General features: G+C 31.8%; 2 protein-coding genes across 4 annotated transcripts in view; one reads left to right on the forward strand and one right to left on the reverse strand.

The window, feature by feature from the left end:
- Positions 1-10,447, forward strand: part of LOC149903447 (integrin alpha-PS1-like) — a 64,951-nt gene extending 54,504 nt beyond the window's left edge. The window contains exons 2-17 of one of the 2 annotated variants that reach the window (XM_090108363.1): positions 892-1,019; positions 1,817-1,840; positions 3,488-3,605; positions 3,694-3,807; positions 4,081-4,292; positions 4,559-4,784; positions 4,946-5,342; positions 5,431-5,811; positions 5,937-6,132; positions 6,375-6,526; positions 6,759-7,009; positions 7,237-7,339; positions 7,498-7,633; positions 7,872-8,167; positions 8,259-8,483; positions 8,937-10,447. In XM_090108363.1, the coding sequence (XP_089964489.1) occupies positions 892-1,019; positions 1,817-1,840; positions 3,488-3,605; positions 3,694-3,807; positions 4,081-4,292; positions 4,559-4,784; positions 4,946-5,342; positions 5,431-5,811; positions 5,937-6,132; positions 6,375-6,526; positions 6,759-7,009; positions 7,237-7,339; positions 7,498-7,633; positions 7,872-8,167; positions 8,259-8,483; positions 8,937-9,173 (3,196 nt within the window). In that variant the 3' untranslated portion in view covers positions 9,174-10,447. The remainder of the gene's footprint in view (positions 1-891; positions 1,020-1,816; positions 1,841-3,487; positions 3,606-3,693; positions 3,808-4,080; positions 4,293-4,558; positions 4,785-4,945; positions 5,343-5,430; positions 5,812-5,936; positions 6,133-6,374; positions 6,527-6,758; positions 7,010-7,236; positions 7,340-7,497; positions 7,634-7,871; positions 8,168-8,258; positions 8,484-8,936) is intronic. The other variant, XM_090108364.1, reaches the window with a different exon arrangement.
- Positions 10,448-10,814: 367 nt separating this feature from the next.
- LOC149903448 (transcription factor 15-like) lies at positions 10,815-13,519 on the reverse strand. 2 transcript variants are annotated; one of them, XM_090109112.1, is made up of 4 exons: positions 13,175-13,519; positions 12,171-12,301; positions 11,774-11,865; positions 10,815-11,287 (listed from the first exon to the last, which is right to left on the reverse strand). In XM_090109112.1, the coding sequence occupies exons 1-4, from the start codon at positions 13,306-13,308 to the stop codon at positions 11,243-11,245; spliced, it is 402 nt and encodes a 133-aa protein (XP_089965238.1). In that variant the 5' UTR covers positions 13,309-13,519; the 3' UTR covers positions 10,815-11,242. The 2 variants fall into 2 exon arrangements, with proteins under 2 accessions (XP_089965238.1, XP_089965237.1); XM_090109111.1 differs by having other exon boundaries at positions 12,171-12,304.
- Positions 13,520-14,548: the final 1,029 nt, after the last annotated feature.

Consider the following 14,548-nt stretch of genomic DNA (forward strand, 5'->3'; position numbering starts at 1 on the left):
GTTAGATAAAAAGTGATTTATTTTTGTTAAAAATTTACCTGACATAGTTGTTATGAGATAGGTAGACGTGGATAATAACGTACATGTCTAATATGATGTGTCTAATGTGAATAATAACTATGTCAGATAAATTTCAATATTATAAATTAAGAGTTAATTTTTTGAGATATTTTGTAATTTTTAGATTGTAAGTAAATTCTTCCTGTTTGATGTTTTTGCAAAAAAAATATTATACAGGTACCTATAGAGAGGAACTAAAATTATATTAAAGTTGATTATTTAAGTGATATTTTATCATTGAACAAGACGTTTGCTAACAAAATTTGATTTTTTTGGAGTTATCTGTTTTTTTTTTTTTTCAATTAAAGGTCTTATATTTACATACAAAGCATTTTTACTGACTGTACCTTATATCTTTGAACTTGTTTTGGTATTAGTTTAAACAATGGTATCGGTTCGGAATAGAAAAAAAATATGAGTTGAAACAAATACCAGTGGTATTCGTTTTTGGTATTAGAATGGAATAAATCGATAAATTACTGTACTTTAATTAACACGTATCTACTTAATTAAGTGATAGACCTTATCAACATTGTGTAATACGCTTTTCTTTGTGGGGTTACTGTTCACCGCACTACCTCGGAATATAAATATGGATATAGTTTATGTTTTCAAATTAGCATTTCACAATTATGACAAAAGAGAAGGGCATTGTTATTTATTGTAGCACGTTATCGTACACATCGTATCATTACAGATACAGGCTGTGTTATACGGATAAAAATATATTATTGAAGAATGTAACAGGCTTGTTTTTTAATTAAAATTGAAATCATGGACATTGTAGCTGTGATACCTACGTATTTAATGTTTATTTTTCTTCTGTTTTAGGCTTCTCGTAGGAGCGCCGCTGGGTCAAAACCTTCAGCCAAACACGACGAAGTCCGGAGCTTTATGGAAATGTCGACTCAGTACGTCCTTACGAGACTGCGAACAAATTGTAACTGATGGAAAAAGAAGTGAGTACACACTGAAAATCTTGACAGACATGGTGGTTTATCATATAACATAATATGGTAATTTGGTGATAGTATTCAACTTATATTTTTTTTTTAATTCAAACGGTTGTTAAAAATATACCACAAACACAAAACCATTTTTCCTTGGAACATTGTAGAATTAGGAATAGTCAAAAATTGCCTCACAATTTTTTTTATATGGAAAAACTGTTAAATATTATCAAATATGCAAAGAAAATATAAATGCATAGCGATTAAAACGTTATCTTATATTATTATCTTACAACTTATCAAGTACATACTTTCATAAAACTTTCTTTTACGACTCGTAGATTCTGTCTCTTAATATCACTATCCGTTGCAATAAAGATAAGTTTAACTTTGGGAGTTAGTTTTATTCAGACGTAGGTGTAGGTATTAAATTATTTATGCTTAGACATAATCACAGAATTGTATAATAGTGTAGTATTTAGATGCACATGTTGCATACAATTTAATTAGTGACACAGTAGAAATAGATCACAATTAGTGAATTAAATTAGAGGTACAATTATGTAGGAGCAGCACCACCAGTCCTGCGTCAAAAAGCTGCATTAGCTTCTCACCATGCTCTTGTAGAGTTTTCTCAACAATATGAAGCGTTAGATACCAGCCTACAGCCTATTTAACGAGGAATTCAAAAACTTAACCTCGTCATAAAGAACAACAGAAAAAATCGTAATACCTGGAGCTCTATTGTAAGATTGTCAATATATTTTAACTAAACTGTTATCTTTTGTCGGTGGTGCCCCAAACAGCGAAGTACGGCAAGATAAACACGAGTAAGTGAGCTGTGGTCTCAATATCCTTTACTTAAATCATTCGCTCCTAAACTAATACCGACTAATTCGCTGTTATACTTTTACTATACTAATCGTCGATTGCTATGTTCCAGATAATGTAAAACGCATGCAGCTCACTAATAAGAATGACTTTGCACACAATTATTGTTACTACTTGGGTATTATTTCTATTAATAGTCAAAGGTGGAAAGTAAAATGGAAATAACTCCCAAATTGCATACGATGAATCAGCACTAACGGCTTTCAAGAGCACCCACTCACAACGCTTGCACAGCACCCAATTTAATGGAAATAATGAATACTGCATACAAAACTTAACTAGGCGTAAACATTAGTTTGCTTAGTTTTTTTTTAATCAGTAGATGTTTTGTTTAAACAAATCTTATTTAAAAAAGTTTTGTTAGACTTTTTTCAAATAAGTTTAATTTGCATTGGCGGCGTAGTACTCGCGTAACACATAACTTAGACTTACAAGGTGATCGGTTATAGAATTAACAACGAGGTATAGGACTAAGTTTGCACCGCAAATAATCGTGCAAAACCACTATATTTCTGGTAGATGTCGTCTAACAAGTCCATACGCAATACGAGGCCGATTAAACTAATTGTAATTACATTTAGAGTAACCGTAATCAGTACTTACTTCGAATTAAACATAATTGGTGTCTTGGGTGAATTAACGAATCGGCCATCGATTAAATTAATATCAGTATTGCTCAAAATTAACATAAAGTAGTTATCAGTATAAATTAACCTGAGACCACACGATTGAGTTGATTGCATCTAGATCACGCCGTATCTTCACGTTGTATTCATTTCAGGTTTTGAGAGAAATGTTTATTTTTCGCTTATCGAAGTTACGAAAAATTGGATGCATGTTTATCTGTATTCGACGAGAACCGTTAGTTGATCGCATTCGCACGATATCTGTGCAACATGACACGCAAAACACCTACTTCCTATTTCTTTGCAACGTTTTTGATATTTGCCACATGTTTATCTGATATTCCTATATTGCATCATACACGCCTGGTTGCAATGCTTTGCATTTGCCGAGGTATTCACATTCTTGGTCTTGTTTATGGGATTGTTTCAGTTATTCTATTAAGTATAAGCAATGAGTAATGTATTTCATTTTTAACTACTGATTGTTGCTTTTACCTCGAATGAAATATCGAGCATAGAAGGATTTTATTATCTGTTTTTATTACCTTGTGTTCAATTAATTTGTTTGGGTTGAATTTATTTTGTATTTTGCTGGTGTAATTTTTGCTAAAGGTTAAAGTACTATGGTTTTGTTAGGAATTTACATTGTTTAAATAATAAAGCTCAACGTTCGGATTGCAATTTAATTGATCATATCGGAGTGATAACCTTTCTTAAATTTAATTGGTGTTCTTCTATATGCCAACCACAGGACTTTAACTTTTAGTTGTATACCATATAAAACATGAGTATATTGTTTCTAATCTAGCAATTGATTTTATTTGTGAAACTACTAATCCTTATGTTAATGAAATGGCTTTAGTTTATGATATACAGAACTATATACGGATATTCGCTTCTACTTGTTAAATGCATTTGCATCATTCTATTTTGCAATATTATAATAAGATATTCATATAGCTCTGGACTCAATCCACCTGTCTGGGCCGCATCCTGATGAGATCAAAGATGGGCAATGGCTTGGCGTATCAGTTCGGAGTCAGGGACCAGGAAAGAAGGCTGTCGTTTGTGCACACAGGTACGTAAAATTCCTTACTTTAACCCTTTATCCGTAGTAGAAACTGGTAACACGAATAACATTATTATAATTTTCATCATAATTTCAGGTACATCCGAAAGTCCGGAGAGTCTCAATTTGGACAAGGTCTTTGCTACACACTAAGCAACGACCTTCAATTAGTCGATGTATGGGAGCCATGTCGAGGCCGGTCCGTGCAAAGGTATAATCAAATCCAAGCTATGATATCATAAATTTTGTTTTAACAAGCTCCTTTTGAGACCAACGTCTAAATGTACCCTTAATCTTGTAGCGAAGGAAATAACAAGATCCAAGTCTGGTCTGGATTGTTATCCTCTTAGAATGTAAACAGTATTTAAATTAAAATATTTAGTATTCTTCTATCGTTATGAGCCATAGATACAAATATTTTTAATATTTTAACATTTTATAATGCTTCTGGTTTTTCTATAATTTCCATACATATTATTTCCAGAGAGCACGAAGAATTTGGTTTTTGTCAAGTGGGAACGAGTAGTTCACTGTTAGAAGATGATACTCTAGTACTAGGCAGTCCCGGACCTTACACTTGGAGAGGAACTATATTTAGTCAGGACACGAATGATGATCTGATCGAACGTGATCACGTTGTTTATATGGCTCCAGTGGAGGATGGAGCGAGTCCAGTCGAAAAATATAGCTATCTCGGTAAGGAGTATTAAAGCTACTCAATACCTCAAGGTTTCATTGCAATAACTCTGATATTTTAAAGCAATAAAAGAGGGACTACAATAGTTATAGTTGGCATTGTTTCGAAACAAGTTTTTATACCTACAAGGTATTATTTTCATAAGAAACTAAATTGTACATTTACATTTAAGAGACATTTTTTATCGTTTGCGTATTATTACCAACTTTGTCAAAATAATTTACAGTTACCCATTATCTTCAAATCAATTATCTTCTTATTTTAGGTATGTCGGTATCAGGCGCCAGCTTCTTCGGCAAGGAACCTTCATATGCTGCAGGAGCACCGAGAGCACATGGCACCGGTCAGGTTGTTATCTTCAGTAAACGAGTCATAGATGATTGGACGAGAACAGACGTGGATATCCTTAACTTTACTCTATTGCTAAACGGCGAACAATTTGGCTCCAGCTTCGGTTATGAAGTATCTTCAGCTGATGTAAATGGGGATGGGTATGTACTTTTAAAAACTAACAATGATGAATTTATCATAAAATCTTTTTCACTTTGCGTTTAAAATAAGTGTTCGATTATAATCTTAATCATAATTTAAAACAAAATAATTTGGCATTACAATATAGAGTAACATTTTTATTGTTTTTTTATATTTTCAGTCTACCAGACCTTCTAGTGGGTGCACCATTTTACTTTTCACGTGATGCAGGCGGGGCTGTATATCTGTATCTCAACAAAAACCACAATTTACCTCAAGAATACAGTCTCAAACTGACGGGAAAATCAGAATCACAATTCGGAATAGCAATAGCAAACACAGGAGACCTAAACAAAGACGGGTGCGAGGATATAGCTATCGGCAGCCCCTATGAAGGGAATGGTGTAGTATACATTCATATGGGGGATAGAAAGACTGGGCTTAAAGCTAAACCTGATCAGATTATAAAAGCGGAGTCGTTGCCAATAGTAATGAAAACATTTGGCTATTCGTTATCAGGTGGCACAGATCTAGATTCTAACGGCTATCCGGATCTTCTGGTTGGCGCATATGAAAATGTAAGTAAAAGCTATTTTTAAACAATTTTTCATGAGACGTCCGAAACCTTTAATTTATTACAATATAATTTTTTTTTTCTATTTACAGAGCAGTGTGGCTTTCATTCGAACCAAGCCAATTATAGATATCAAGACATCGATAAGGCCAACGAATACAATTATAAACATTGACCCAACGATACAGGGGTGTGAAAAAGACCCAAAATCGAACTACACGTGTTTTCATTTCCAAGCATGTTGTATAATCAAATCCTTAGTGAGATCTAGTCATAGCAATGTACATGAACTTAATTACGTCGTAGAAGCAGAAACTTTTCCTGGTGGAAGAAAATATTCCAGAGTTTTCTTCGATTCTGAAAAATCGAATATTGTTAATAAAACAATTCAACTAGGAAAAGACGAAGAACATTGTAGGGAACATATTGTTTATCTGAAAAATAATACGAGAGATATACAAACGCCAATTAAAGTGAGTATTTTAATACATACACATAATTGCAAACATATTGAACATGTTCTCATTAGAGAGACATCTCCATTTAAATCGAATAATGGATAGTTTTTTTAATAAACATCTTTCCCAATTTATTTCAGTTCCAAGTGACATACAAAATAGTTCACATAGATCCCCAATACTCAAGTAGTGGTGAACTGCCAAACATTGATGATTACCCAGTACTAAACGCAACAGCGACAACGGCGTTCAGTGCTAACTTCCTGAATGATTGTGGTCTGGATGGCATCTGTGTTAGCGATCTCGTTGTGGACCCTGTCTTGCAACTTCCCAAAAGTATGTATATTAAAATTAATTGACCTAAAATTGTATGTATAAAAGATTTCAACTTTAAACAGAGATGGCGCCATCTCTGTTTACACCATAAAACTTTTTTGTGTGAGTGAGATAAATATGTTGATACCGATAGATGGCGCTGAAAAATATTTCAAAGCCCCACCAGTTAATTTTTTTTTCAATATTAGCTGCCAAATGCCTATAATTATTTTTTAAAAATTCCTTTTAAATTATGTTCACAGCTGAAGATGGAAAATCGTATGCTCTTACATTGGGTCAGGAAGAGGAAATTAAGTTATCTATTTCAGTGGATAATTATGGAGAGTCCGCGTATGAGGCACAACTATTTGTACAGCATCATGCAAGCTTGCATTATATCGCTGCTAATATAAGTGTAAGTATACATTTAGAAACTAACACTCATCCGCATCATTGGTTCTTTTATTTTTCTATTTGGGATACTCATTTAAAGAAAAGTAGCGCAAAATAAAAGTAAAGAGATTTATTAATTTTATTTCCTCCAAAACAAGCAGATAGTGATGATGATTACATCACAAACAGCAATTTTTCGTATAATTAAGCGATTATGTATGATAAAGGTTATATTTTTTTTTTTTCAATTTTAGGGTAAGCACATGATATGTACAAGCGTGAACAAAACAACAGTATCTTGCCTCCTCGAAAACCCGTTTAAGAAACAAGCAGATGGCTCAGTGCCCATAACAATAAGATTTGATGCCAGGGCTTTGGAAGACAACGAGCCGTCCGTCGTCTTCTCAATTTGGGCTAACTCTACTTCTAAAGAACTACACCCTGGAAAGAAACCAGTACAAATTGAAGCATTAGTGATTAAGAACGCCGAGCTTTTAATAAAAGGGTAAGTGTTTATGCAAAATAAGTCGCCAAACCGATTATGTTCAATGATAATCGATGAAATAATTTTGTTAAGTATTTTAGGATTGGTTGAATACATTTTCGTGTGGTACATATACAATCCTGGAATAGAAGCAATACGTTTTCATTAAACAGTGGAATGTTTTCAAACAAAATTCATGAGTTTGTTCAGTGATTTCATTGAGTGATCTCATTTTATTTCTCTTTCAGAGCTGCACGACCTGAACAAGTATTTTACGGTGGGGAAGTAAAAGGAGAATCAGCTATGACCTACTTTGATGATATAGGAACCAGAGTTATACATACATATCAGGTTAGATTTTTCATTCGATCTTTAATAAATACCATTTTCGCTATATATAACGAATTGCTATACCACCACACTTAGAAGAGAGCTGTTAATAAGTTTTTGCTACATCCATTTGCCATCATTAAGGAAATTGATATTCTATGTTTTAAACAAACTTACAGGTATTCAACGAAGGACCGTGGCGTGTATCATCCCTGCAAGTAGTAATATCGTGGCCTCATCAAGTGGCATCTGACAGTGACCAGGGAAAATGGTTGCTCTATCCTGAAGACGTGCCTACTGTTGATGGAGAGGCTGGTTAGTTGATTCTCTTTTATCATTTGTTTTATAATATTTTCCCAATTGTATTTATTTTTACTTAAGGTATCGACGTCATAGAAATTTCCATAACTTTGGCAATTTTGTATAATAACCTACTAAAGTTGTTAGTCGTTTTCAATTCAAACTTAAAGATTCTTTGTGTAATTAGGTTTACGTTTTCAATTCAAACTTAAAGATTCTTTATTTACTTTTATAATTCGTTATTTATTTTTAGATCAAAGTAACGGCGAATGTTTTATAATTTATGGAAGTGAAATCAATCCTCTGAAACTCACAACTCGACCTGGATCTTTTGAACCATATCTGGAAAATTTGGAAATGGATCCATTTTTAAGTGCTGGAAAATTGAGTGCCACCTCTAGTGAGAAAGAACATAACTCTACGCTTAAGAAAGCAGTTGAATTTAGAAGTGGTGCCGAAAACAAAATAAGGAAAAAGAGGGAAAGCGATATCGTTAAAGCTGAAGCTTATACGGATAAGGATGGTCAGAGAAAGCACGTTGTCAACATGGTAAGGCATGATAAATAATAATTTTGCTTATTTATGAATAGATAAGAAAAATTTTGTTATTCATTAATAATAATGAAATTTATTCTTTCAGAACTGCCAAAAGAAAACAGCCAAATGCATTCAATTCCAATGTGTAATATACAGATTGGGACGAATGCAAGCAAGTACCATCACAGTAAAAGCCCGGCTTTGGAATTCTACCTTGGTGGAAGACTACCCACGAGTTAGCCATGTCAACATCGCTTCTACTGCGTTCATTCATATTCCAGAACATTATAACATCCATCAGAATAAGCGCCACGATGATACTGCGACGGTAAATGTTCATACTTAAATTAATACACGTGTCTTAATCGGCTTAGCAAATGATTATTACATATTTTATAAATAGATCTAGATGTGCATCGTGTTGTTGTTGACGTTATTAATCAAAGTAATAAATTATAAAGGGCCATCCCGATTAACATACACGCGACTGCTGGTATTTTATTTATGAGCTTAATATTGTCTTAGCGCATAAGCATTCAGCATCAAGGTTTTGAAATATAATATTATGTTTAAAAATTCTCTCGTTGTGCAGGTGTTCTCGCATTTGATTTGTATTGAATCACAGAACAGACAAAATAAATCTGACCTATGGTTAAAATATGTTATTTGGACATAGCCTTGCACTCATTCAATATAGCTAATCGGTACCGATAATCGATCAATATATATCGCATTTTAATAATACCCCAATGACTATCATTATTTTAATTTTATTTTCTAGGTCGAAACTGTTGCGTATCCAGACTTGAAGATAAGCGAGCCTTCAGAAGTACCATTGTGGGTTATAATTGTCTCAATTATAGTAGGCCTTATAGTTCTCATACTTCTCATAATAGCGCTTTGGAAACTCGGATTCTTCAAACGAAGTCGGCCAGACCCTACGTTATCTGGTAACCTGGAGAAGAATAACCACGAATCTAGTCCGTTTATTGGTCGAGACAGGAACAGTATTCGATAGCCGGTTGTCAGATAATTATGTGTAAAACAGTGTAAATAGAAAGTTTTGTATGATACAATGCAGATGTCTTTGTATGGATTAGATATTAGCAACATCTAGGACAGTATAACAGTAAAGTAACATACATTTGAGTAAGTGTATTTTTAAAATTGACTTAACTCTTACTTAAAATTAAAGATGAATATAACAGCCGGTGCTATGTTGCTGTATTTTATCCATACAAAACGAAGAATGGACGTAGTGAAACTTGCGTAATAGTGTTAAATTTATAAAAGAAAAGGTTTTATAGGTAGGTATATTTAATATCATTTGACTGTGATGTCTTCGTAGAGGATTATATGTGTGTAAGTACGAAATGTTCTGGAAACGGCGTTTTATTGTTGTTACAAGGCTCTTGTATGAGAGATTTAACTATTGTTTTTATTTTGCATTTCTTAAGTGTAATGAGAAGATTTTCTATGATTGTTTATATAAATGAATATGTATTATTCTGTAAATAATACTTGCCTTATTATTTATGAAATTTTAGCATAAGGACAAGTTGACTAGATTTTTTACTAGTCAAATTTAATTAGGAATTTTATAATGATTTGTAGGTTTGTAAAAACCATGATGTTGTATTTTTCTTACACTTAATAATGAACTACTTATATTGTTCCACTTACTTGTTGCTACTTATTTTTATTTATCAATTTTAGTTTTGTTGAATATATTGTTCAAGCTGTATTTTTAAAATGGTTTAAATACACATTGTAATGAAATAAATTTCTGCACACCTAGGTACTTATTTTTAAGCTATTAAAATACTTATGATTTTTCAATGTGGCAAAATACGATATCGATTTTCCTTATAATATTATGTCAGTTTATTTGTAACGAAATTAAAAATATCTAACTCATTGAATCAATATTCTAGATATCGGAATGTAGTACATAGTTAAAACACTTTTTGGACTTGAAAATTCTAAAATTTCCAATATACTCGAGACAAATTTAACAAAAAATTAAATAGTTTTAGGATAAATTGTAAATAGAACTTAGTATTTATATTAGATTTTGTATTAACATTTGTTGTTATATATTTTAAAACATAATTGCTACGCTACAATTATTGTACTTATTAGTTTTTAATAGGTCCACTGCCACAAAACCTATCCTAGATTAACTTTACCACCTTTTAAAAAACTGGTTGTGATGTCTCTTGACATTTTGATAATCTTTCTTTGAAATGTGCTTAAAACAGACCTACAATAAAATAAAGAAATGGTGCCATATCATATTGTTTTATTTATGATACCCTCGTTTTCATGTTTCTACAAATACGAGTATCTCAAATATCTAATATATCTCAACTGGGCTCCACCTGGGTGTATTTTTAATTTTTAAATTATTAATTTTTACATTACCTGTTATTCTTATGCATCCATGACGTTGTTTTTTGTAGGTAGTTTATATGCCCAAAACACTTTCTATGAGAAGGAAGAAAAATGTAGCAACACCTTTTTCATAAAAGCATTTAAAATGTTAAAAATACGGGCGAGCAGTCAATTGGGAATAATTTAAGTAAAATAAATAAATATAATAGAATTCTTTATTGAGTCATAAATTCAAATAATAGTTTTTATTATTATTAATATACCTATCTATACGCTCTTAATTAATTACATTTATTCAAGTAAATGCTTCTTATTACTTCAGAATGATAAATCCTGAAAGTTATTGTGTATGTTGAAAATATCAAAAAACAATGAATTAACTATTAAAAGGAAGGAAGCTCTCCAAATGTTTCACTTCACTGGGTTATTTAACGTTACATTGAAAAAAAGGAGACTAGAATAACTTTTAATTTGAATTTAATTCATCAACGGCGTGTTATTAATTCAAGATTATATTATATTTTGCTCAATTAAATAATTTATACATTTATAATTAAATATAAGTAAGTAGTATTATTTTAATATTGTATATTTTAATATTATATTATTTTAATATTGTATATACCTTATTCCCTTATCATAGAGCAAGACTAGTTTTTATTGGTACATAATATTTGTTGTTAATAAACTTAGTTACAATGTTCCATTGAATCCATTTGGCATCATAGTTGAAGATTTCTGAAAAAAAAGATAAATCAATCACTTTCTCTGATTATGAAATGTCAGTCAGATATGTAATAAATTAATGGCTTCAAATTAGTACGACATAATTATTTAGATACGGTTAATTTAGAATGTAGAAAGTAGATATATGTGTAAATTATAATATTTATTATAATCATGTACGATCTACATATTATGACGTGTCCATACCGACTAGATAATTATATTCACATAGGTTTAGTAGCAATATCACCCGTTTAGATTATGTAAAAACGATCATTACGCCTTTTACCCTAAGGTGACAAGCCTTCAGCTTATTTCACATTTAATTATACATAATTACGAAAGTACTTACACTGTGGCTAAACTACAGAGTTTATTAATAAAAACACAACTAGATTGTCACTGATATCTAAGACCTTATTAAGAAATACATGTATGAATATTTATTAACATGCATGGCCCGTTACGCTATGCAAATAAAAATAATGAGTCACTTACTTCTTTTTTCACAGTAGACCAACAAAAGGTACACAAAGACGTATTTTTGTGTTCATAGTCGTTATTTCGTAAACATGGTCTTTCCATGTCTCCTAAAAAATTTTCTACCTTTACTAACATTTATGAAAGCTTAAGTTGGCTACACACGACACTAGTGCATATTGCTCACTGCAATGTTAATTAGTCTAATAAAAAAATTACATCCAAAAAAACACATTACCCAAAAATACAGTTATATCAGAATCAGTTAATATTTTCATCTTTTTTGTTCTCAAATTTTACTTAAATAGAAGGTAAGGTAAAGGGGACTTAGAATCTTAGAGCTAGAACTTTTGGGCTAGTTCTGAGTGATAATTATCTAAATGGAATAAAAGTAAAACAAGTGAGTTATTATTACCTGTGTATAATTGGTTATCAAGGTGTGTAATATAGCTGCCAGCAAGTCGAAGGATCTCAATTTTGCTCAGTTTTCTGTCTGGGGGCTCCGTTGGGATGAGCAGGCGCAGCGCGTTGAAAGCCATGTTTACGCTGCTTGGAAATTCATATATTGTGATAATAATGTGAAGTATAGAAATTTGCAATACCCTATTACAAATTTTTGATAGCATGGAAATACGAAATATTAAAAGGTACCTATAAATTATGCATATTCATTGTAAGGTTATTATTGGTAGAGACAATTCATAAACTAAAAGTAAATTTGCTGCATATTTATAGCTAGATAATATTCTAATATTTGAATAATGAACAGGCGATTTAAGTTGACTTTGATTAATTTGCTTACCCAATAAAAATTACATAACTTAGTCATAAGTAAATACAATTTGAATTCCTGAAACTATGCGAAAAAATCCCGGTACTCTATATTTTCCTTTGACTTACTACTTGACCTATTTGAATGTAATGTACAGATAAAGTTTAACACCCGGGAAAGGACTTAGGATAGTTATTAAACTATACCAGAAAATCCCGGCACTCTATCTTTTCCTTTCGTGGGCGTTGCCGCGAGTAGAAAGCTCTTTTAATACCATAGATTTGAAATCTTAATTAGATTTTTCTCAAATTATATTTAACTAGCTTTCGCCCGCATTTTCAAAGATAAACCCGCATAGTTCCCGTTCCCGTGGGATTTCCGGGATAAAACCTATCCTATGTGTTAATCCAAGTTACCCTCTATATGTATGCTAAAATTCATTGTAATCGGTTCAGTAGTTTTTGCGTGAAAGAGTAACAAACATCCATACATCCATACAAACTTTCACATTTATAATAATAATAGGATAGGATTTGCGTTTACCTACATTTTCTGTAATTTTAAGTCTAGCTACTAGACTACCTATTTTAATATAAGAAATAAAGGCTAAAATTTTTATTAAATAAAATAAATATATAGATACTAACTTTTGTGTACGATCTCGCTCACGGGCGTTTGCTTGGTACCTTTGTTTCGGGACCGGATCAGTATTTCGACACTGTGCATACTGCTTTGTATATAATTGGTCCCAATTTTCACTGTATTGGTAGAAACCTTCCATATTAAGTTTTAATCTTATTTTGAAATTAAGACGTTTTTAAATGAAAACACACGTATTACTTGTTAGGATGTTAGATGAAGACTAATCCGGGTTCTTGCTTTGTCGTTATATTATGAGTCCAGATGAATATCGTTCATGAAGGACTCATTTAGGAAGAACAGCATGCGCCACTGACTCGCCTCTTAGCTGATAATTGTATAAACAGATGCCTTCCGACCAGACAGGGGCGTATCGTTTCAATTGAATATTTCTTATTACTGTGAGACTACTTTAAATTGTTTAATTCATTTGCAGAAACCTGAAGAGTATACAAAAAAAAAGACGGGTTGCATTCCGGGAGTGCCGGCAGAAGTGAAAACTTGATTATTAACGTTCAGCATGTTTGATATATTGGAATGGTCTTACGCATGGAATATAAGGGCAAAAAAAAAACATCCGTCTTACGCTTTTTCGATCAGGCCACGTGTCCTGACGCGAGTTTAAGATTTTTTATCCAACGCCGCTAAAGAAGCTTTCACTACAAAAATAAATAATGGTATGGCCGTATCAATCTGTAAAAACTCTTTTCACTTGGCTTTTTTTAATGTTTGTTATTTTAAAATTGTTATGTTAATATTAATAAATAAATCTAATATAGGAAACCCGTAATGCCAAAATAAATAAATTCTATAAGTAAGAATTTTAATTGGTAAATGTAGAGTCCGTCCCTGTCTCTAAGATGTCATCAAGGATGTAAAACTCGGAACCCTCTGTGCCCTGTCACTATTTGTTTAAGCTAACTATACTCATAAATATTTTAATTTCCGTGATGAAAAGTTATATCGCGCAATTATTTAGAACAAATAAACAAGGAGGGAGGAGGGATTATGTCAAAAACTTTGTTAGGTGGCTTTGTAGGGATAATTCATGAAAAGAAAGAAGTAAGTATTAAGTACAAACTGTTTTATGACTGAAAATCTTCAATTTTAACAATTGTACTGATGAATTATTCATGAAAATAATTACAAATGTGGATCATATATTGATTATGATTATTGTAGGTTTTACATTATAAATTTGTTGTAAAACAATCGCTATTTTTATTTATCCTAAGACGCCATCTAATAATACATACCTATACCTTTCTATTATATATTCATCTCATATACCTTTTTAAATCTATGCATTGTAATTGTATGATGGTTAATATAAGGTGAAGAAAAACTCACAATGAACAAATGAAAAGTATTAGCAAAACAAT

This window comes from Colias eurytheme, chromosome 13, assembly GCF_061535395.1.
Source record: "Colias eurytheme isolate Ceu_HAF_F1 chromosome 13, ilColEury1 Martin Lab GWU primary, whole genome shotgun sequence".
Lineage (NCBI taxonomy): Eukaryota > Metazoa > Arthropoda > Insecta > Lepidoptera > Pieridae > Colias > Colias eurytheme.

Coding starts and splice junctions, on each gene's coding strand:
- LOC149903448 (XM_090109111.1), bottom strand. CDS start 13,308: ATGGAAGGTTTCTACCAATACAGTGAAAATTGGGACCAATTATATACA. Junction 12,305..13,174: donor GAGCGAGATCGTACACAAAA/GTTAGTATCTAT, acceptor TGAATTTCCAAG/CAGCGTAAACATGGCTTTCA. Junction 11,866..12,170: donor TGATAACCAATTATACACAG/GTAATAATAACT, acceptor AAAATTTTTTAG/GAGACATGGAAAGACCATGT.